The sequence below is a fragment of the Apteryx mantelli genome, chromosome 9 (assembly GCF_036417845.1).
Source record: "Apteryx mantelli isolate bAptMan1 chromosome 9, bAptMan1.hap1, whole genome shotgun sequence".
NCBI lineage: Eukaryota > Metazoa > Chordata > Aves > Apterygiformes > Apterygidae > Apteryx > Apteryx mantelli.
In genome coordinates, this window is record NC_089986.1 from 6585083 (window position 1) to 6609101 (window position 24019).

The 24019-nt window shown below is 44.5% G+C and overlaps 1 protein-coding gene across 5 annotated transcripts in view; it reads right to left on the reverse strand.

The window, feature by feature from the left end:
* The window catches only part of TNIK (TRAF2 and NCK interacting kinase), a 203510-nt gene that overhangs the window by 53343 nt on the left and 126148 nt on the right, over positions 1-24019 (reverse strand). For all 5 annotated transcript variants that reach the window (XM_067301611.1, XM_067301614.1, XM_067301613.1 and 2 more), the window contains 8 exons: positions 22454-22564; positions 20479-20569; positions 18965-19095; positions 11593-11647; positions 10646-10724; positions 5449-5624; positions 3445-3511; positions 1567-1771 (listed from right to left, as the gene is read on the reverse strand). In XM_067301611.1, coding sequence (XP_067157712.1) covers positions 1567-1771; positions 3445-3511; positions 5449-5624; positions 10646-10724; positions 11593-11647; positions 18965-19095; positions 20479-20569; positions 22454-22564 — 915 coding nt within the window. The remainder of the gene's footprint in view (positions 1-1566; positions 1772-3444; positions 3512-5448; positions 5625-10645; positions 10725-11592; positions 11648-18964; positions 19096-20478; positions 20570-22453; positions 22565-24019) is intronic.

A 24019-nucleotide genomic window follows, 5' to 3' on the forward strand; every position in this document is an offset into this window, starting at 1 on the left:
GATTTCAGCTAATCTGGTGTCTGCTTTTATTCGGCTGTTGTTCCATTTCTGTACCGCTCGCAGCAAGCATTCGCTTACAAAGGAAGAGCCCAACTTCCTTATGATAGTCCTTAGATAAACATTCACCGGTGCAAGGGATTTCTGGGCGCGTGCGTGTGCAAACCTTGTCCTCTCTCAGAGCAGCTCTCCGACTCGGTGAACGGCACAGAGAAAAAGGAGAGCCTGACCTACAATTTGTTGCGCGCAGAATGCTCTGCGCTCTGACAACATCACAGACCTACATGTTTACCAGACTGAAAAATGCTTGGCCTGTGATGTGCCCCGTGTTGGTTTTAGCCCCGCAGGAGGCTACCAGGACCACCTCAAAGAAGAGCCACATGCGGCTCCTACGGGGCACGCAGTCGGCTGCCGGCAACTCTGTCGTGTCTGAGCTCCCGGCCTGAGGCGTATTACCCATTGCATAGAAACCCAGAAAGCATATGGAGATCTAGGTTAAATATAACAGGCTCTCTGACTTGTTCAAATTATGGGGGGTGTGTGCTCTAATAATCCATTTACTGCAAGTCTTCTTCCAGACATATTGGTGACCTCTTCAGAAAGCTAATTTAATTACACTTAATGTATGAACCCTTCAACCAGACTCTTGGGATGATTTCAGTGTGAGTCAATGGGTTTCTTTGTGCAAAACCACATCAGAAACCTAAGGCTGGGGAAACCCCCTTACTCTTTTGTGGACTTCTGTAATGCAAGATCTTTGAAGCTAAAACAAAAGCGAGCGCTTCATCCAGAATATGCAGCCAGGCTGGGCAACGCACTGACACCCAAAGTCACCCCGTCAAATACCGCAGCTGGATTTTAAATGGGGTGGATAATTTTATGACCGATAGTATTTGTAGCTGGTATGTTAAGACAAGGGTAATGAAATCTTATGCTTCGGGGCACATATGGATCATTGCACAAGTCACGCAGGAATCTGCACCTCCCCCTAAGAGAAACTGTTGTAATTGGCAAGGACTGAAAGGACTGAAGTTGAAAATAGGGATTAAAGGCGACATAAGTGGTACGTGGAACTTGGGAAAGGGTGAATGGAGGCTCTTCAGTTTCTTCTCAGATGTCATAGGCCACAGCAACAAATAAAGATAATTAACTTGGTAGATCCCTGGCCTGCTAAGGGTTTTGCTCACCTGGATTTTAGTACAAAGCAGACTGAATACAACTACCACATCAATACTGGACTAAGTCTGCTCAGTAGTTCCAGTCACCCTTTAAAGTTTGGTATTTAAAGGGTTCATTTATAGTGAGCAAACCCTACCACCTTCAGAAGAGCTGGCAACACATATATTACAGTGAGGAGAGTGGCTGGAGGTTGGTATACGTAACGGATCAATAGAGTTTTTTGTTCAGTGTAACACAGCATTCTGGTTTACCAGCCTTCCTCCCAGAGAGGTTAGGACATCATCTTTTCAAAGCCGGCTGAGAACAGTCCCTTGGGAACTGCTACCAGAAAACCCCCTATTCGGCCCATGAACAACCTCCAGCAGCCCATTGCTTGACTCTGGCCGTTACCTCCTCCAGCCTTCGCCTCTGCTCCTTCTGCTCCTCGATCCGCTTCTGCCGCTCCGCCAGCAACTGCCGCTTGTGCTCCTCGTTCTCACGCTGCTGCTGCTCCAGCTGCTGCCGTCGCAGGGCCTCCGAGCGCTCCTTGTTCGCCAGCTGCAGCCTCAGGAAATCCCGTCGCAGCGTCGACTCTCCGGGCAGGTTCAGAATGGAGCTTCATGGGAGAGAAGCATCAGAGAAGTTCCCACATACATCTTTAAGCCTCTCTTTAGGAGAAATTCTGCGTGTTTTTCTGTTTTGTCCCTTCTCCCTGCTGGCTGTGCCCTTCCCCATAACCACATTTGAGTAACAGAACGTGCTTGGGCAGTAGTGGATGGAGGCAAGGAGGGAGGCCCAAGTGTCTGGGCAGGACAGAACAACCACTGCCAGGTGCAACGTGAATTGCACATCACCTCTTCCCCCTTTCCTCTTTTTTAAAAGAGAAATCCCAAAGATATTCCCAAATCCTTTGCTGTTAATCCTGCTTGGACATAAGGCTTGGCTTGTGAGCCGAGAACGCAGAGAACGCTCCTGCTCTTCACAGCCTCACCAGGCATTTCTTCGCTAAAGGTTTCCTTCACAGTAAGTTTCTAAGCAAAGTCTCTTATGTTGCAGTGGCACACACTATATTTAGCTGTTCAGAAAGCACATTTAGCGTGAATCATTGCCAGCTATTAAAATACTACATTATCTCAGTGAAATAATGGAATAACCTGATACTAATTACAATGACTCTTAAAAATGTCATCAAAGAAAGTTCAAACCCTATTATGCTTGCAGCAGCAACTGGAAAGGTTTCATGATGAAAAGTATCATGTAGATATGGAGCTGCACTTGGAAATAAAGAATCACATTTTCAAGAATCTTCTTGAGTTTCAGCTTGCATTTTTCCCACATCTAAGTACTCACATGTGCAGCTCCTCACAGCAAAGTTCATGTGAGCACACACATCTGCACGTGAATCAAAGTTTTTGCACATGAAAGCCAATTGCTTTGCTCTGAACAAGCAGTTTTATATCCTGCAAGCTGATCTGCACAAGCAGTTCATTTTGCATACAGTCTACAAAAAAAAAAAAAAAAAAGCTACAAGAGCCTTTTTAGAGGCTAGATCCACATAAGTAGCTGCAAATGTTTATCAGCTTCTTGACAAGCTGGGCAACAAGCAAGTAATAATAAGAGAGAGCAATTCCTCACCACCGTGACCACGATGGCCTGGCTCTGCTCAGTTAAGGCCAACATATTCAAGCAGGCAACTTATGGGGCAGTCAGTGTACCATCATAAGAAAAAGAAAATTCAGCTATGGCAAATCAGACTGGATACAGGGTTGGCTTAAATGGGGCAGGCCTGAAGCCCACCTGGGGTGGCACAACGGGAAAGGCTGGTGCTGGTGGGAGAGGGCTTCGGTCCTCTCGTCCCCCAGTAAATCTGCGTCCCACAGTCATCCTGCATCGCTGGCCAAGCCATGCTGCTCTTATCTTAAAATATCACCTGAGAGGTCACTGCACCTTCAAAACCACAAAGCAGAGCTGCCCACCAGTGAACATGGTATATATAACATGGTATAACATGGGGAACCATTGTGTTCCTGGGACATTAATGGGCTGCATTGCAAATCCCACAGAAAATGGGGTATCGCTTCTTCCCAATCTTTTGGCCAAGGTGATCTGTATCATCAACTTAATAACACTCATCATCTAACGGAGGGGAGATATTTCATTCTTTCCTGGGGCGAGCTTGAGGATCAAATTGTTCTTTTTTCATTTCTAGTTCATATAAGCCTATAATCCAAGCCAATTTTATACAGAGTTAAAGAGATATAAGGGCAGAAATGAAATGTTGATTTTTACCTGGGCTCTCCAGAGTCATTTTCCTCCTCCTCCTCTTCACTTCCACTGTACTCATACTCTGTCTCATCTAGGAACATAATTGCTTATCAGTGCCCTTTACTGGACTCATTGGTTTTCCTGATGGCTGAAAACGCGAGAGCTCTGAAGGGAGAACTGACAACCTTTTTTCCCCCGCATTATAAAGAACAGTCAGTAAACCTTTTTTTTCCCCCTGCATTATAAAGAACAGTCAGTATTGTTTTCAAGCTTTTGTTTCTCCATTTGCTGATTTTACAGGAGGCTACAAAGCCGGGGACGTGCTCGGCAGTCTCCCTGGGGTGCCAGCTCGCTGCTCGCTCGGCGGGCTTGCGGAGGACCGTGGTCCCAGCTGGAGCGCCGCCTGCCAGTGCTGGCACAGTGGGGGACGGCTTCCAGACCCAGAGGGGCTTGGCGGAGAGATGGAAGGCGCCAATATCCTCTGTTAAATAAAAAATCATACCAATGCACCAAACACAATGAGTGACCCCCTCTGCAGAGATGTTCTTACAGGCAAAGCACACAACGAGCTTTTGAAGCCACTGGCTTTGGATGGCGGGATTTAACTGTCGCTCTGAAGGCATGAACTTCTCCGCTCCTGAACATATGCTCTTCCACCATTCCTACACAAATCCATATGATATTTTCCCAGAAATGAAAATATCTACATAAAAGCTCAATTACTACATTGTGCTACATACTGTGATTTCTATTGGGATATAATCTTTATAGGATGAAGGGAATGATAGAAAAAGAAAGGCTTGCATTTATCCAATTACTCTCCATCTCTAGGGTAAAACCTTCATTCGCCAGACTAAACACATTTAATACTTCACTAAGATTCAGTATTATTGTTTTGATTGTACTGAAATCTGTTACAAAGAATCACAAGGTACACGTGAAAAATTAATACTGCTATGAATAAGGAGAGAAATAGCAATATATTAATTTGTTGGAATCTACAAATGAGCTTTCAAATTAAAATTTGGTTCACAAGCAACAGAATACTTTAACAAGTTTCTTTAGCTATCTGATCTTCCTTTTAGAGGACTTTGATAAGGACTGGAGAGGTCACTGAAAACACTCAGTTTAATAGGTTATTCCTAGTCAATGGCATTGCTTTGGGGCAAGGGTCTTATCGAGACGTTCATTTGCACAACTCATAGCACATTGCTGGTGCAACCTAACGTCATGTAGATAAAAGATTTGGCATAAAATACGTGATCCGGGAAAACTTCAGCTTAGCATGTTCCCCCTTCTGTATGCTTATACATATATATGCACATGTACATCTTATACATCCATTTTAATGAATCAAAGCTTAAATGAGCCATGTAGAAATAATGATTTGAACAAAGAAGATCCCCTTTTCATTGGAAAAAAGATTTTAAAACACTGATTAGCTCTAATGATAATCACCTCTAGCCTTTGTTCAAACAACAATTGCTTTGTTATGGATACTTATTTCTGTTTCAACTTTGGTTAAGGCTGAGAGGAATCAATTTAAACAAAATAACTTGACCTTACACCAAAACAAGAATGTTCAAACAAAAGGACCACGCCTATTTAACTAAACCAGTTTGAGAACACATTTAGCCATAACAGTTGATGAACCCAGTCCTGAAAATACACTCCCAGCCAACCCTGCAGAGTTGCTGCATCCCCATGGCCTCATTACCCCAAAGTCCCCAAGTCACTGAACTTCAGCTGTCTCCCTTTGATGGGTGATAGTGAATCAGTCTGAAACCCTGCTTCATCTGAGCTACGAACTGTTGTACGGGACAGAAATCAGGCAAAGGCAAAACTCAAGCTATAGTTCAGGCAAAAAAACCACAAAGAAAATATGCTGCAGTGTTGCAGTCTACTTGAGACTCTTTGCCTTCTTTCTTCTACGCTTCGCCCAGCACAGCTATATCTTGGTCTATGTTAGGGGTCTCTAAGCACATTACAAATGTAAGAGACTGCCCATAATGCTGCTTCTCCACTAACCTTTCTCGCCTCGCTTCTTCTTAGTCCTGTCGATGTGGTCCTTGAGCTGGATGCGAACCTGCCTTTCATTAGGCTGGTCCCGGATGAAGGGATGCTTCATCAGCTGCTCTGTCGTTGGTCTCTGGCTGTGGTTCTTCACTAGGCAGCTCTCAATGAAGGACTGAAACTTTTTAGACCTAGCCCAGACAGAAAAGGAACATACAGAAAAAACAGGTAATTGTATCAATTTCCCTATTAGAAAGTACAAAATTGTGGGTATTTAAAAGGAACTCTTGACTGCTATGCAATTCTTTCTCAGATGCAGCTTTCCAAGAGGATTCATGCAACTTCTCTGTTGATGATTAGCATGGTCTCAAAGCTGCATCGCTATACATGACCCATATCTAACTTTACCCTCTCCTAGCCTTCCCATGCATGTTCCTATCTACGCCTCTTCTTGTCTTAGCTTTGCAGGTGCCATTAGTGACAAACACAGTTCTGCTGAGCTTGGAGAAAGTTGGGAGTCATAAATACCACTGGGGAATCCACCAAAGCCAAACGTCATCAATGGCAACCAAGAAAATGCAAAGCAATGATGTTCCTCTTTCCTTCCCTTTGACATGTGAAAATGCACATAGCAACAAGAGGTACAACACATACAGATACAAAGGCAGTCTCCTAATGGATTGTTTTCCATATTTTGTGATCCTAGTAGCTGTTTCAAGAGATACAACTTTCTGAAGATATGTGGGACAAGCCAGTTTTTTCTTTTTTGATTCAAACACTCAATATTACACGGCTTGTTAAAGTTAAGGGCTCACCAAACCCCTGGGTGTTGCATACTGTCTGCACCCCCTTCCTTGCTCTCGGGGTGCTTGGACAGCACGGGGGACCCGCTAGGTGCCACAGCCTCCACTGTTCATGGACCCAACAACTGCGATCTGTCAGCACTTCTGGGGCAGAAGTGGAAACTCAGCTGTGGATGGCAGAGCCCCCCCGTCCTCATCAGTGGGCCTTTTTGCAAACAGTTAAAATAAATCTCTGCAAAAACAATTTCATCCAAATCTTTAAAAAACAAATTTCTCTTAACCTCAAGTTTTGCATATCAAAAGTTTTCCTGGAACTAATTTCACCACATTATAAACCCAAGAGAATAGGGATTTGCAAGAAAGAAAGATGTTGACAGGCCACTATACTGTATGTTACTTTAGCAAATAGGAAAATGAGTGTAAATTAATGTCAGAAGCCAACAGATAGTACAGAATTGCACTGAGGAGTAAAACAATAAGCTTTCAGGGATTTTACTTTTAAGCTGTCAGACTAAAAGTGATTTATCTTTTAAGTGCTAATCCATACAAATTGAGATGCAAAAATAAAACACACCGCTGGATCCAATTAAATCCTCCCTCCAGCTTTATTAATGAGCAAATCTTCCTTCTCCACCTTGCCTCAAAAAAACCCCAATGTCTCAGTGTATTCCTGAAGGGCCAATCCATGTGACACTCCACAAAAATCCACTTCTAAAACATGACTCCCCTCTGCTGATTTGAACTGGAGGGACTGCAGTTCTGGGTGCGCAGTCCAGTGCACCAGCAAATACGGTCGAGTTAACATAGTTTGAAAGTTATCCCCCCCAAGCAAGTGGCAGTGTGCATGTCCTTACCCACCTGCCATGCAAAACCTGCTAGGTGAAACCTCTGTGACAGAGGCTGGAGCCACGTCACGCTACCCTGCACGAGGGCAAGCACAGTCAGGCACTCCCCAAAAGCGGCAAAACCGTCCAGTGGCACAGGTAAGCCCACAAATGGGGCAGTACCGACAAGACACCAGGTTTCTCCTTGGCTCTGGTTCATGGCAACACCTTTATGCAAGTCTCTCAACCTTCTCCTCTTGCAGGCCAGCCCATCTACATAAACACATACACCAGCACTCCTCCAGCTCCTGGGGTTTGTAAAGCTTAAATAAATGTTTGAAAAGCCTTCTCAGTTGCTTGGATGAAAAGTGCTATCACAGTGCAAACGCCACTTCATTAACAAAGAGGTTCTGTCATTTCTTATAAGGCAGGGTTATGAAATGTTTATGGGAACAACATCACTAAAGTTCAGCCTTTTACATTTTACTTACGAACTGCAGGAAGATGAAAAACAAGCTTCGCTGCCGGCTGATTTTAATTGGAAGAGTAAATAATACCAAAGAATCTTTAATTTCACAGGAACACAGCACTATTTTAAAAGCAAGCTCAAGGCTTCAGCAAGCAACAAAAGTATTTTTCTCTCTGGGATTTTCTATTTGGGACAGGTCCCATGCCCACTGCTGCTCATCAGTGGGTTTCACTGACTTAACTTCAAAGGTGTTGGAGTGAGTTAGCTATTTCTTTCATGTAAGGAAAAAGATGATCTTCCCACTTTTATGCACTTTTATGTGTTGCTGCACACAGAAGCAAGAATAGACTGAGACCCACTGGAAGAAAAGAGAATGCAGAAAGGAGGAGCTGACCTGCAAGGCTGCATACATTGAATCTTTTACATTTTGCTTTTCTCTTGTGATTTGCGCTCAAGAAAAACAGCACACTGACTGCTAGAGAGCTGCTGTGAGAGTCTGGACAAATGTCTCAAGTCTCCGTGGCTTGGGCGTGCAGAGCTCTGAGCCCCGTTCCGGCTGGCCCAAACTGAGAAATGAGTCAAAGACAGCAAGTTTGTTTGGTGTCTCACTGAAAATACTGAAAGCAGTGGTGGGCAAACTTGTTCTTAAGGAAATCTGTGAACTCATATTGACTTGAAGCTTTGTCTGGAAGCACAATCCTGCTGGATCCTTTGCAGATTCACATTATAATGAAAGCCTGCAAGACTGATACAGCTTTGTACTGCCTTGGGAACACTTTTCACAGCTCTGTGGGAGACCAGATCTCTGTTTATTCACAGAGCAGATACGGCAGAGGCAAGGTGAGTGCCACACCTGCAGACCAGGGAGAAGTCTGAAGCTGGAGTTTCATTAAACTAGGACTTCAGAAGCAATCCCCCTCTCCATTCTGCAGTAATCCTCCTGCTCTGGCATCCTTCCAGAGCCAACAATTTATGCTACTGAAGCCCATTCCCCAGGCGCGATGCTTTAGCTTCCACTGCAGCCTGCCCACCATTAAAGACAGGGGGTTTGGTAAATGCAGGAGCACTGTCCCCTCCGTGCGTCACCCTGCACCTCACTTGCACCTTGCATCTTTCCCCCACGCAGATGCAGAGCACGTCCTGGGCACGGCGCCCCGTCCCCTCTGCTCAAACCTCATCCCTGGGGCAGTGCCAAGACAGATGCACAGAACCACCCGGCCTGGACAGATATCACTGCCACAGTTTATAACCAAGAGGATTTGGGCCGCTATGGACCCTGGCTGAACCTGAACAGACGGCCCAGCAATGAAAGGCTCTGCAGCCGATTACAAGTCCCATAAGCCACCCAATCCCCCTTTGCAAGGAAAGATATGAGCGGGGTCAGCAATGCGAAGAAGAGAAAATGTCAGCAAACCAGCACGGCGATTTCATAAAAGTAGTAATTTGTTCAAGTTCGGTGGAACCGGGATTGAGACGCAGATTTCAAACGCCCCGAATTCTGGACAGTTGCGATGTGGAGTTGGGGTCAGGGTGCAGGCCACTGGAAAAAGGGGAGATAAGCAAGGCCTAGTGCAAATTCAAACAGCAAATGCCTCAGGTCTGCCTGGGGCTGAGCTGTACCACCATCACATTCTTCTCACTAGAAAAGCAAAGCTTAAGACATGCAAATCTGGTACAGCCACCTGCCGTATGAGGGTCAAGCGATACTGTGGCTGTGCAGAACAGATGACAATATCTAAGGCACTTATTAGAGCAGGGAATAAATTACAACTTTCACCCCAGTTATGTTTTCACCTTTAAGAGATGGGGAAAATGTCTTTGTTCAAAACTAAAGCTGCTTTTTTCAGCTGCCCTCCCCTCTGGAGGCTGAGAAAATCTTTGCTGAATAAACAACACAGTTGTATGAAAAATAAACTCCATCATCTTACAATCCATTTTGTGCTGTAACAGAGCATAATGAAGTAGGAAACTGGTGATCTGGCAGAAAACAAGTGTCCAAACTATTTTCTGAGCTATCTGACTAATGGTATCCTAAAAAAGGCTGTGCAAGGACACTATTTAGAGAACATCTTTAATTCTCTCTGGGAGAGCTAGTAGGGAAAGAGTCATCTCATATTGGTTTTGTACCAAACCAGCTGATGATCAGGGCAACAAAATTAAGATATCTGTTGTCAAAGCCTGGGAGAGTTTCAAGGGGGCTGGCCCTAAAACCCCAACACCAGGCACCAGATGCAAATGCCTCCAAGCCCCTCACTCCGCTCTTCTCCCAGCAACTAAACACCTGCAGCTTTGGCACCAAGCATTTCCAATCCCTACCGATTACTCTGCTCCCTTTTTTGTGTCTTCATAAAGATAATAAATGTAATTTCATGCAATAAGGCAGTACTTTCTACCTCCATGAACTCAGCCTATTTGGGACTAAGTAGCAGTATTGTCTCTCTAACATCTGGCAGATCTTTCCTGACAAAATCACTGCTGAACCTGGGGCAGGCAAACAGCACCAACCAAAGACGAGTGTTTTTAAGGACTCCTGCTCCGTCAGTACAGAACATACAGTAACAAAACAACATCTGCTGGGTTTTAGAAATATTTTTTCCTAAGGGTTTTTATTGGCATACCCTGCTTTTTTTTTTTTCAAAACAGTGATGTATTTTTTCCTTCAAAATTTTAAAATAAAGCCCAAACTAAGTACAAATCTCTGCATTCCTGGGCCTTCAAGATAAACTATCCTTTTTTGGCATGCATACATGTTTCCACTCGAAAACGGAACCTCACTGGAAAGAAATGGGAGCCAAGCAAAGTGTCATGTGGTTTCAGGCTGCATGAACCGCCCTGGAAAAGCCAACTCTGCACTGCGAAATGGCAATGTCAGAGAGTATTTCTCTCGCTGCCTACCTAGCAGTCTTGTCATCCCACAGTGTGTGACTTGTGCACATCAAAATTACTCTCTATAGGAGATCAAGGCCCAAACCTGCACTCACTGTATGCTGGACACTTTCATGGGCCCCTGAAGCTGTAAAAATGTAAACAAAAAAAACTTCCGGCGCATTCGGGCTACAAAAACAAGTTGCTTCAGAAATGTTTTACAGCAGTTGAAGACTGAGAAAGAGACTCACCACTTCTTTGATTTCAATCTTGGGGCTGGGTTGCGGGGGATGAGGAACAGGGCTCTCATGGGATGCATGTCGCAGAGAGCTGAAAGTTGCAATAAGAGGCATTAAACTCAGCAGAAAGTGTACCAGAGCCCACATGCTTCCTAAAGGCAGGCTACAGGAACAACAGGGGAGGACCCAAGTTTTCTCTGAAGTTGAAAAACCCACAGGACAGGAGGATTTTTATGGACATTACCCTACAGATGCTTTCAACCAGTTGGCATAGGCTGGAGGTGGCCCGGAGCATAGCTGAGAGCTCATTTCTCCCACCAAAACAGCATGTCTGCCCCCAGCACCGTTCTGGATCAGCTGCAGGGGTCAGCTTGGAAGCTGGTGCCCCTACTGCTGTGCATGTCCAGCATACCACCGGGTGCTGATGGGAACTGACCTGAAGCACGTTACAGCTATACCACGTGCCACTAGGCTCAGCTTTATTTACTTATATTTACTGCTACACAAGAAAGGTCCCAGCATACTCTTCAAAAAATACGGCAGTATGAACTATGTAGATGTGCCAGCTACATCCAGCATGCTGATACTTGTGTCACCTGGGAGGTCACTGAAATGCTACTGCTTAGGAGCAGTGTTTTAACGGCTTCCATTCTTTCACCCATATCTTATCTCAATTTTATTTGAGGGAACTGAGTCACAGAGCACTTAACTGACTTGCCAGAAGTCAAACAGTGGTTTAGGTGCCTTCACTCACCGTCCAGCTCCTATTCCCTGGGCCGTGCTGACTCAGCTTTTCCATGCCACTTGTCTGACGCCCGTCCACTTCCCTCAGACCGGAGGGGTCTGGGAACCCTTTGTATGATGTTTCTTGTACAGAAGCGAGTGCCGGCTGATGCTGAGCAAATCCCAGCAAATTACAATTCAAATGTTAATTAAAACAGAGCAATACATGTACTTACGGGGAGCGCCTTCTGCCATCTCTATAGCCGTTATCCCCAAAGACCACAAGTCACTCTGTAAAACAAAGCAGAGGGAAGCACATGAGCAGCGGCACCTCGTCACGACAGCGGGTCGCCTGCGCGAGGAGGGAAAGCATGGCTCTGCCCAGCACGGGGGGGTCAGTCCTGTGAGCCTGCTCTCTGTTGTCTCTGCCAGTTCCCATGCTCACAGCTTAGAAGCTCTTCTTTTATGGTCTTCCCATTTGTTAGGACTTTAGAGGAGGCTTTCCCCCCTCTTCTGAGCTGGGTTGTCATCTTTTTTTTTTTTTTTGAGTCTGAAAAAAACATTGCCACCAGAAAAATATGAAGCCAAAATCCTGTAATCCATTAAGATATTCTCTCAACATCAAATGAATAAACCCTTCGAGTGCAAGAGTGATGCAGCCACCACCACCTCCACCTGGATGATTTCTGCAGCCTCTCCGGGCTACACCAGGGCCTCCTGGAGCACTGACATGCAGCAGCACCAGAGCACGGCTGGGCAGGCCAACGCGTGGACGCTCGGCTCCACCCGCGTAGCAAAACAGAAGTCAACAGGCCTTGATGGGCTCACACGAATATCCGAGCACATTCCTCTCTGGCTGGCACAGAGCAATTCCCCCATGGAAATGATTCTTCTCGCACTGAGAAACGTCTCTCCCATACCTGTCCTTCCCCTTGGCCCTCTCTCCTGCCTTTCCAACCCCACTTTTTATTCAGAGGTTTATTTCAAAACATTTTTGGTGGATCTGTTGCTCTTGTGATAGACAGCCAAGCTCTGCAGCCACCTCGCCCAGGCAATGCTGTCATTAGCCCTGGTGGGGACGCTGCCTACGGGCTGACATCCTGAAGGTCACAGCGTGCCCTTATTGATTGATGGCTGTTGTATCTAAATGAGTCATGGGCATTTATGAGCAAATCCTTAACTCCCGCATGAGCTAGCAACAACCTCCCATCCTGCTCCATGGATGGGGAAAACAGGAAAGAGGGAGGAGGGGAGACGAGGCCTGTATGAAGTCTGGTACCAGCCCCAAAATGACTCAAGTTCCTGGGCTGTGTGTACTAGAGTGCTGCTGTTTTTACTAATGACAATAGAGAACTAGTGGCAAAACTTTTCTATGAAGCAGTGTAGGAGTACTTGGTTCAGTGTCTTTTATTCTAGTTTGGCACAAAATCTTTATCCTGGTCTCCTGTGTAACATCATTAACGATATAACAGGTCAAAAATAATCACAACCTTCAGTGAAGTAGGCTGGTCACGTATTTTGTGCCTTCTGATCCTTGGCCACAAGAGGTTCTGCCTCACCACCCTCCCTCCTCTTTCCTGAAGGATGCCCAGGGAAGGAAGACATGCACCTTCTTCCTTCAGGAACAAAATTTCTCCATTTTTCCTGATCCAACCGGAGAGGCTTCATGTGTTGAACTGCACAAGGATAAGGGGTGGGGAGGCAGCATGAGTCTGAAGGCAATGAGTCTACAGGAAAGCACAGCAGCAGTCCTAAAACCTGGGGTATGTATCAAAGAGAAATGTCTGCAGGGATGTCTGACGTGGGCTGTTCTGTCAACAGAACTAGTTGTTGCACCGTTACATCCTCACAAAACAGCTGCTCTGAGGGCTAAGGCAGCATATGAGGCCATGGGGCAGCGATGGTGGGCAACAAAAGTTACGTGGCACACAAGAGGTGAGATTGTAGAGGACTTCATGAGGAGAGAAATGGTCCCTCCAAAGCAAAAGGGCCTTCTCAGAGCACCTTGCTTGTTCATCTGGATGTGCCCACTTGCTCCTTGGTCTTTTGCCCGGACTGCAGCTGGCAAAATGCCATGGTGACTCCTTGTCTCGGAAATGTATATAGGTGAGATGAAATTTTGTTCTTACTGACCATGACTTCCTCTCTCTTCTCAAGACGTTGAGCTGAAACGCAGCCTGTTGTACAGAAACCAAAACTACCTTCATCGGCTTTTTGTCAGAAACAAGATTCAAACTCAGAGTTTCATATCTTTGACCAGATTGTTCAGCTATGAGAACAAGTACAATGTCCTGACTTTAATTCTCCCCCACAGGATCCAAGTATCTATGTCCTGGCTCCTGAGGGTGAATATAGCCCACAGTACCAATTTGGATGGTGAACTGATAGCTGCAAGCTCCCTGCTTAAAACTGGAAGATATAAAAATGGATTTGATACAGTTTTCACAGAAAACAGGTTGCCTGGAATAGATTAAAAATATGAAGTATCTTGAGACACCTCAGGACTCTCTTGAATTATGCACTGCTCATTAAATGGAAGCTAGAAAAGCAGTGTTTCTCCAGTGGGAGGAGAAACAGGCACACTTTCATTTACTCTGTTCCCAAGCCTTCCTCAGCCCACATGGTTCTCAGCAGAGGTTATTTGAGTCTCCTGAATGATCAAAGCACCAAGAAAGCATACTTTGGAAAAGTCTTTTGATTTCATAGCTACATCACTTTTCCTCCTATTTTCTCACTTGCAAATAGGAACATTTATATCCCCAGCTATCTGCCAGAAAGCACTGGCGGGTTCTACTCCCAGTGCCTGCTCGCGAGGCCATACAGAAATCACAGATGTGCTATGGTTAAACCTCTAGATCCATTAATGAATCTCAGAGGATGGTTCAGTTCTTACAGACAGAAGAGGAGGAAGAGACAGTATGTGCCTGGCAGAGAGAAAACGAGAACCTTCCTTAATGGCATTGCTGCATCTTGTTTTTTGGCAGAAGGTGGCTAATTCATTATTCTGGACACCATGTATAGGGCTGCCTAATGATTCATAACTCAGTACCCAATGCATTGAGAACAGAACCCAGACTAATTTTGGTGCCTTCTTCTGAAGTGCAGTCTCCGACCCATCTCAGGCTGGGGCGCTGCCAGCTGGCACCCTGCAGTCAGCTAGCACACAGGCAAAGAGCTTTCTTCCTCCCGCGTGCTCTGCCCTGCTGCAGACTGCGAGGACAAGACTGCGCTCCCGGCAAGAGTCTCTCGGAGAGAGCTTTACCCCCAGGCCTTGTCCATCCATCAGCTTCTCTGGAGTCAGTATGGACAACTTCCTCCCTTCATCACTGGAAAACCACTTGTCGCAGCAGCCACTGTAAGCATCACAAACCTTCCCCTGAAACACAACAAATCTGACTGACCACTTCTGCTTGGCTCTTTCCAGCAAGGCCACAACGTCAGACTTCTCTGGGAGCTCAGTGCAAAAGCCTTTAGACTGAAGTCCTGGTCAGTCTGATGCTAAAGGTGAATAAGAGGACTTACTCAGCAACATCAGAACAAAACCTGCCCATGATGGGAGAACAGTAACGGGCAAGAGCAGAAGCTGTAGTCACACAGGGGACCAGAACAAGCTGGACGCTATGTAGCTACTACAATTTGCTGGAAGTTGTGTGGGAGCACTTCGAAGAGGTCTCTTAAAGAAAGACTGGCTAAATTCTGGTTACCTGCACACTGAAAAATTAGAAAACATTGTAAACAGGTATATCTCAGACTGGAAGAGACCCATTCTGCCTTCCACTCTTCCTCGTGGTATCTCCAGTTTCCACATTTTGTTCTCCCTTTTGGCCTGCTTTCTGCCATGTTCGCAAAGTCCCTCTTCAGGTTTCTTCTCTCCATTTCAAGAGTTGCCCCTTCCAAACTGCTTCAAGCCTCTAAACCTACCACTGAATGAGTAAACCAAAGAAATGCTGTTCCTCTCTCCAAGAAATGTTGTTTCTCTCTCTGCTTGGCTTTTTGCAGGGCAGCAGTCTCAGAGAAGGCACTAGGTCTTCTGTCATCTCCTGCAGCACAGAGCAGTGGGGTGGAGGTTTGGAGCTAGTGAGAGGCACCAAACCCAGAAGGAGCTACCTCCAGAGGCCCCTTCTCACATACAGCCTCCAAGAAAGACAATTTGATTTTCAGTTTCAACACACTCCCCTCGCTTTAGCCTGCTGAAGAACACTGTCCTAAGTAGACCTTGTTACACCTCTTTATACCTTCCTAAAAATTCTCTCTCAAATCTTATTTACAGCCTTTTTACAAGACAGTTATATCCAACTTTTGTTTCTGTTCAACTGGGATTTATGCTGCCTACTTAATTATCTCAGTCTTTCCACATGATTCAGTGTGCATGACCCCTTCTCTTTCGGTTGCCACTGAACTCCTTCCAAATTCCTAGTATGTCTTTCCATATTAAGATGCCTAGTATTACATGCAAGATGCCAAGTGATCTTAAACCAGAGCAATATAGAAAGGATTATCACCTCCACAGGTCTCCTAGAGAAAGCAGACAACTCAGCAGGAAGCACACATTTTATACCGATCTGGAATTCAAATTTCTTTTGGAGTCAGAAAAGCTTTTCAGTCCACCCAGCAAAAAGAAGCTGTGCTAATACACTTGAATTGTCCTGACTTGGTAAGGGAAGCAAGCTCTTTTTTTTCTTTTGATTCTAAGCTTATTGACAAGATATCTCTAAAGAAAAGCGGAGGAATGTCTGGGGGAAAAACCAACAAATGACCTCAACAATGTGGGGTTTCTATTTGTTCTTTTTAAAAGTGGTTTATTTTTGTGAGGAGGTATTTATTGCATCCTTCCATAGATTACACAGGCATCTCTTTCTGGCTAAGAAAACAGTGAGATCAGAGGCTTTTTGTCTAGTAGATTAAGCCTGCGAGGATTTCTTTTTTTTACCCTACAATTCTCATCTATTGTATTCATTATTTTAAGCCAGTTGGCTAAACCTTGAGAGAATCTGATTTGCATCCTTTTAACAAAACTGTCATTTGCATTTTTTCCCCACTTCAAAGCAAGAGTGTCAGGTGCAGGGGTGCGACCCTGGGTACGGGCTATGTCCAGTGGCTCCCACGTCACCACGAGCTCCACAACCCTGCGCTAAGTGTGTCTGCAGCAATCAGGCTGGTTTCTTATCCGCCGTCAAGGGAAGACTGTCAGTGCCAACTTCAGAGACCAAAGTGTCCAGCCCGCAATGAATGCTGGTCCTTGGGGACAACAGAGGGATTCTGATCCCAGCATGTGTTCATCAGTCAACTGCATATTAAGTGCCCTACTTATTCTGCAAAGAGAGAAACCTCAGGGATTTCTGAGGGTAAAAAGTTGCCTATGAAGATATAAGCCTTATTTTTTTTTAAAGGAAGAAAAAATGACATGCGCGTCCTCTCTGAAGGGGAAGATTTCAGGTTCTCCTTCCCATGGCCGACTGCCTTAAGGGCAAGAAACCTATCCAGAGTGTTTCTGGATCATGAAAACTAACACGGGATCTATCTAGTACCAACAAGCCAGAAAACATTTCAGGGCGAAACAATCACACACACAATTGAACTACTTATTTTTACAACCTTTACAAATTCAGCTGACTTTCCAAGCCAGAGCGCAGATGAGGGGATGCTGAGCAGCTGAGAAGCACTGCAGTCGGGATGGGTCCACGAGGGCAGCGGGAGAAGGTGCCAGCACGGCTCAGCCTCGCCGCAGCCTCCGTTCTTGGCAGCTCCCGTGGCGTGGGAGCCGGGTCTCCGAATATTGCTGCCTACAAGGCTGGCTGCACGGCGGCTCTGCAGAGGGGGAGTCCCGGCCGAGGCGAACCTGGCTCCGCACCGTGAGCTGCAGCCGGTGAAATCTGCCCCGTGGAGCTGCTACCCCTCACCGAGCTCCTCAGCTCGTGTTGCACGTGTATCGCTTGTACACACAATGCAATGCAAGACCAGCTATCAGGTTAAGGAGCCCACCGAGTTGTTAAATCTGCTCCGATGTGTCTAATAAACGGTAGCCTAACAACAGTGCGCAAAATAAAGGAGCGCTGCGATTAATTAGAGCATTGCACAGCCAGAGTGAGAGGGCTGTCAGCAGAGACATGACGAGAGCAGCTAGTGTGGGCTTTAGCCCTGCTATAAAACAGAGTAACCAGCAGAGTTAAGGAAATGCCTGTTGTAATTGGTCAATCAAAGGGAATTGAATAATTGCAGATTAAACTATTTCTGCATGTCCTTATCATTAACAATTTCTGTAACCTCGAGGATGAACTCACAGTGCATAGCTGCTCTCGGGAAAATGATCAGTTCAAAAGCTGACTGATACACTTAAATAACTGAAATAGTAAAACATCTTTTAGTTGTTTTAAAATCCTTCATCTCTTAAAAAATGCTTTGAGAGACTTGTAATTACACCCCAAATCATACCACAATGGTGTGTTGTTGCAGTATTATCTTGTAATGTCCTACTGTTAAAAATCAGCTACCTGGCCTCACACCAAAGGGTCCAAAAATCCTTTTTAAACATTACTTTGTAAAGCGACCTCTCAGCACGTGCATAAATAGAGGCACAAAAAGCTTTCCGTATGTCTCAACTTCTCCCTGAAAAACCTATGCTTTAGCCTCTTGCTCTGGGCTCTGGAAATGCTGAATGGACCTTAGGGAGTTCGGAGCTAGAAATTCAAGTTCTAGACACTTCAAACAGCAAGGCACCACAGCCAAGGGACACTTCTACAGATGTGTGTCCAGAAACTAGCAGTAAGGCAGAATCAGAGATAAAATACATTAAGCTGGCCTTGCTTTAAATGTCAGAACTCACTGTAGCTTGAACAGGCAGGTGGGAAATATGACCCTGCTAGTGACCTGTATGTGGCACAGGCCTCAGTGCCACATTATGAATCAGTAGCAACGTTGTGCTGCCATTGATCCAAAAATAAACTTTAAAAAGGCAACAGAGATGTGTGAAAAGTAGGTCAGACCCCCAAAAGTCTGACTGTGTGGCGACCTTCAGATCTCTGTGTGAATACCAGCCTGCAGGCCAAAAGATGTGATTTTGCCCTTTCTAAACCTGACCTGACTTTTCTCCAGAACAAATACAGCAAATATAGCATGTTTGACTGTAGTATTTAAACATCGATCACTCAAAAGCAGGATAGCAGGTAGGAAGCCTCAGTCTGACACCTTTCTCAGCACAGAGAAAGACTCCTTCACAGTAACTTTTGAAACGTGACGAGCACAACAAAGATTCACGATGGACCTGAATTCACATCTCAAAATCTAACTGCCAGAAAGCAAGAGAAGAACACACTGCTTCTTGACATATTTTGCAAAGCTGCAAGCATATACTAAATTCCTGAGCGCTCACTGCTCACGTTTATGTTATTGGGACATAAAACACGAGATCATACCAAGCACCCTCTTCATACGTTTATGATCGCAACTCTAATTTCAAGCACAGATAAGTTAATCAGCACATAGAGAAAACCTTTTCTGAGTCTCTTGGCTGCCTCAATTCTTTGACTACCATGTTAGTGAGTGTTTTAGACTTTGCAAAGATCACATCTGTACTGATGTATAAACGAGTAGGAATATGCTTGTCCATACCTTAAAGTCGTAAGTGGCATCAGGATTTTCATCGCAAGCAATGACCTCAGGGGCCATCCAGTAAGGAGTCCCAATGAAGGTATTTCTTCTGCCTACTGTTCTGTCCAGCTGGGCACTGACGCCAAAATCCACTATGGATCAGAAAAACAACAGGACATCGCAAGGTCAGAGACAAACCTGAGCAAAAGTTTTCTGCTGAACGTAAAACATTAAAATGATATTAAGTTCATTCAGACCAACTTCTCTGCATAGCCAAGAGAGAAACTCTGAGCCAGACACATTCTTTTTTGATCTCTGCTGAGACCAACAGAGGTCAATCAAGGATGAATCTGATCATCCGATTTCTAGGTTTTGTAAGAAACCTTGTGCCTTTTCCTCTTTGCCAGGAGGCAATGAGAAGAAATCACAGCTCCTCATACTAATGAGAAACAGGGTTAGAAACATGAATAAGCAGCAACCTTTGTTCTATGTTTTCTCATTTGAATTAAAGCCTGCCAAATATTTATAGAAGCCTCATTTTTCTACCTAAATTCTTGTGGGAAATGGCATAAATGCAAAAGACTTAAGGAACTAAGGGCTAAGGACAAAGGCCCATAGAAAAATGTCAAGCACAGAGCTGCAAAATGAAGCAAAAACTGATGAAATCAAATCAATGAGAAAATACTCCATGGTCCACTAAGTTCACTTTGCACAACATAATGGTTGGAGATTTGCCCTGGAGAATTTCCCCTTGGAGGGGAATCTTCACCAGCACAAAGCGAAACGAGCTGGTGGTGCCATCTGTTAAGCTGGCTTTTTATTCTGCTGTAAAGAGAGAGAGAGACATGGTAAAACAAGGCTTCCACCTCACTTTACCAGTGAAAGGGATCTTTCATCACTGGCATAAATTAAAATGCATGAAGACAGCTTTAATAACATAGGTGCTGGACAATTGAGGATGTCAGCACATCATCTGTGCTCATCTACTGTCTTCCATCCGATCTTCATGTAGATGACTGGTCTTACAAAGAGTGATTAGCACTGCATATGAAATCCAGAGCAGTTCTTGCAAATGAAGTTCCCTCCTACAGGTTGGCTTGGAAAACAAATCTGGATTGTATCAGACTAAACTGAAGGAATTATGATCCTTCAGGACACCACTATGAAGCCGTGGGGAAACAGGCTTTGTTATTATTTGGGGGTGCACAGATTCAAATTTTCAACCTGAGGCATGAAAAAATGGTCATGACTATGCAACCCATATCTGAGAGCAGAGCTACCCAAACTATCTGTCCAAAGCACTGCTGCAAGTACATCTTTGCCTGCAGAACCTGATCGTCAATCACTGACTGTTTATTGCATGACACTTGGTCAAAACCCAAGGTCGTATTATTGAGGCTGGCACAAAGAAAAACGCACAGTAGCTCTTTGTATCCATCCCCATTCGCCAAGTCATTTACACAGCCTCTACCAATTTTGTTTCTTCTCTCCAGCCAGCCTACTTGCTATTTCCAAGAGCTCTAACCCACTCTTACCTAGTTTAACTTCTGCATTTTCCGTCAGCAATACATTCTGTCCCTTGATGTCTCGATGAATTACTTTGTGCTGGTGTAGATGACTCAAACCCTAGAGAATTCAGAGAAAGGTTAGAGGAATACAAGTTCAAAGCATGTTATTTTCTGACATTCCTCTTCAACCAATTATGCTCCAGAAATGAAAGATTCACAGTCGGAGTTAAGCACTTGAGAACACTTTTGTTTATCATGTGTTCAAAATACTGTCCTATGTTACACGCTGGGAGGACATACCTGGCAAGTGAAACACCCACTTACTGGCTATGTGTGCAGCAGTGGGTGCTCTCTACACCGAGAGAAAAGAACTGTCAATTCTATAGGGATTAAGACCAACCTTTCAGTTTCGGCAGGAACCCATATTAACTCAAATTCCTCAGCACCTCTAGACATTTTCTTTCTCCATGTGCATTTTTGCCTTTAGGGAGCCATTTGTGCGGCAGAAATAATAGAATGTTTTTGTCTCCTTTCTGTGTTTCCATCATCCAGAAACTGAAAAACCAATTCTCTTTTCATATTGGTCCAATAAATGGGACTCCAATACATTAACAAGCTTGCAATAAAAAAGCTACCATGCAAATACAAATACTATAACTTGCACATATCCCTAATAGAGATATCGCTCAAATTAAAATCTTGTCTTGGAGGCTAAAGGTAAACTAGCTTTTCTGTTGCGCTTTTTTATTAGCTCATTAATTTCTTTTTGCAACCTACGTTTTTATTTCATTCATTTATTATTTCAGTTTCAAAGTAACATCAACCTATATTGCCAGCGTAGTAAAACATAGATTACTTAAAATATAGATTACTTTAAAAACTAATTTTGCATTAGGTTTACATTTCATATTAAACATTCACATTTTAGGAAGAAAATCATTTTCGGTATCACTGCTGATAGTTATTAATCACATTATGCTTGTTACCTTGGGACACCACCATGAAATAAGCTATGTATTGGAGCCCTGCTGCACTCAATTTTTACCAACATTATACCCGGTTAGAGGCTCTTTGATCCTTTGGGCACTGAAGGCAAAGCAAAAATTTCACTGAATTTCAGCAAATCCTGCAGCAGCGCAGGGTCAAGTATACTGTTTCAGAATTACAAGAGGTGCCCCAACTTCTGAAACAGTACAGAGGCTTTTGCTTCCGTGGGTCCTCGGTCCGCCAGCCGCCAAACAACTGCCCCGAGGGGCGGCCGCAGGGGACGGCGGCCCTGGACACGGCTCCGCGGTCACCTTCTGACTCCCTGACAAGGACTATTTTAAGAGAGAGGCTTGGAGAGTTCATATGTTTAAAAAGAGCCTGTGCAAGTGTGGTTTCCTGACACCGAAACGTCCATACAACTGATGTTCGTGGAGTGATAGATTTTAATGTCAGGGGAACCATTAGGATCGCATAATCTGACCTCATTTGCACAAAACGCGAGCAAACCTTTGCTGCAGGTGCCAGTATGTGAAACTGGCCCGGCCCATTTTAAGCCATTCCAGTCAAAGCTGTATCTTGTGGGTATAAAAGCTGCAGCATCCTCATTAAAGCCAGAGACATGTGGATTTGAGAAAACATGGGGGATGTTTTCATCATGAAGATTCTTTCCACAGACTTTATTAGCTCTCACCTTTCTGCTAATTGAAAACTTAATTCTAATGTGCATAAATCCTTGCCCTATTAATATTAAAGGGAATTATATTTTTGTTGAAGGAAAAAGGGGGTTAAAAGTCAGGGAACTAACGGAGCTAAAGGGCATTAAATGGTGCTTAGTTATTATGCATCATACACGCACATGAATCATTCATGCCCACAGGCACCGAAGCAGCTCTAGACTATGGCAGTGCAGCAGCCATAAAGCCGCAAGAGCCATCTCAGAGGCTTTACGTGTTCTCTGAGTATCGAGTCCAAGAGTCAGACGATGCAGGACATTTAGCTCGCTCTGGCCGCATACCCGTAAAATCTCTCTGCAGATGTAGGCGATCCACTCCTCCTTCAAAGTGTTCCCTTTCGTGTTCTTGATCAGGTCGGTGACGGAGCCAGCGCCACAAAACTCCATCACCAGCTGGCAAAGGAAACAAAAGTGCCATTACTGCAATTAAACTGAAAGCATCCTCGGGGCTGCCATAACCTAGGGTAGGACCCTGGAGCTGGCAGTGTCGCTATGGCACTGCGACACTGCTACACAAAGCGATCGTTACATCATTTTGAATCTATCAACTTTTAATCCATGTAATTTTTGTTAAAGAAATAAATCAGTAAGATGTTGGAAGGCTTGAAAGGCCTGCTGCTCTCCAGACGAACCGGAACAAGAAACAGGAATCAGTTTAGTACTGAAAAGCAGAGGAGGAAATCAGAAATCTCAGCTCCTACTGTTATGTACTCTACATTATACTTATCTATTATCGATCTTTAGTATCAATATCAATGCAAGCGAAACTCTTTCTTGCACAGAAATTCTTCAACCCTGCAAATGTGAAGGCAAAGTTACAGACGTGAGGAAGCTTCTGCCTACAACCTTAAAAACTAGCTTGATTTTTCAACTTTTTCTACCAGGAGATTTTTGTCTTTGACTGCTTTTTCAGACCAGAAACATGTCTTGAGGCGAAGCTTGTTGTGTAGCTGCAACCTCTCGAGGAGACAGCTGGAGTCCTATTGCTTGGGTTGCTCCAAATTAGACTGGGCACCACTGTTTGTACCGCTTACAAAGTTTCATAATAACAAATATAAAAATACAAGGATCTAACCCAAACTCAAACTGAATATTGCCACTGAGCAACTGTGATATAAAACATACAAAAATAGCATAGGATACAAGTCTGCCTCCCAGGAACATCACCAATTCCCAGCGCGTCCAGGGAAACATCAGTGGGCTCAAGATAGAGCACACATCCAGCATGTACAACAGACCTGCTCGAAGACCCAGAGAAATGCTTTTCTCCCAAAAGTGAACCTGCATTTTCCAAACAGACCAGTTTGTCTGATAAGAGACATTCCTTTTCATTACAAGTCTCACCTTGCCAAATTCTTAAATGTACAATTTTAAAGTTTCTTATCATATGAAGCTTCCACAGTACTTTTCCTCGCAAATGACATCACTTTATTAAAAGCAAGGGCCAAGAGGACAAGGAAGAGAAGGAGAGCAAAAAGGTTAGGCCCAATCAAATTGCTCAAACAGAGTGATTAAAAAGACGATTGTATTTAAACAATCATAAAATGTAGACTGAATACTGCTAGAAGCCTTTAGTTTAAACAAAATACTTGAGCAGAATATATCTTAGCTGGCTGAAAAAGCATTTTGACCATGACCCTATCTTTAGTTCTGATATTCAGTTTCTCTCATCTTCCTAAAGTGACAGCTGAAAAATTCTTTGCACGTCCCTGCTACGTCACGAACCTGGCTCCAAGAAATAAATGTGTGACTGGCCAAAGTGGCTCCGTGCAAAGGGAATGAACGCTGCGGCACCATCTGCAGCTTTTCCATCCTAGCACGTGAGACTGGCAATGGGATTGGGCATAA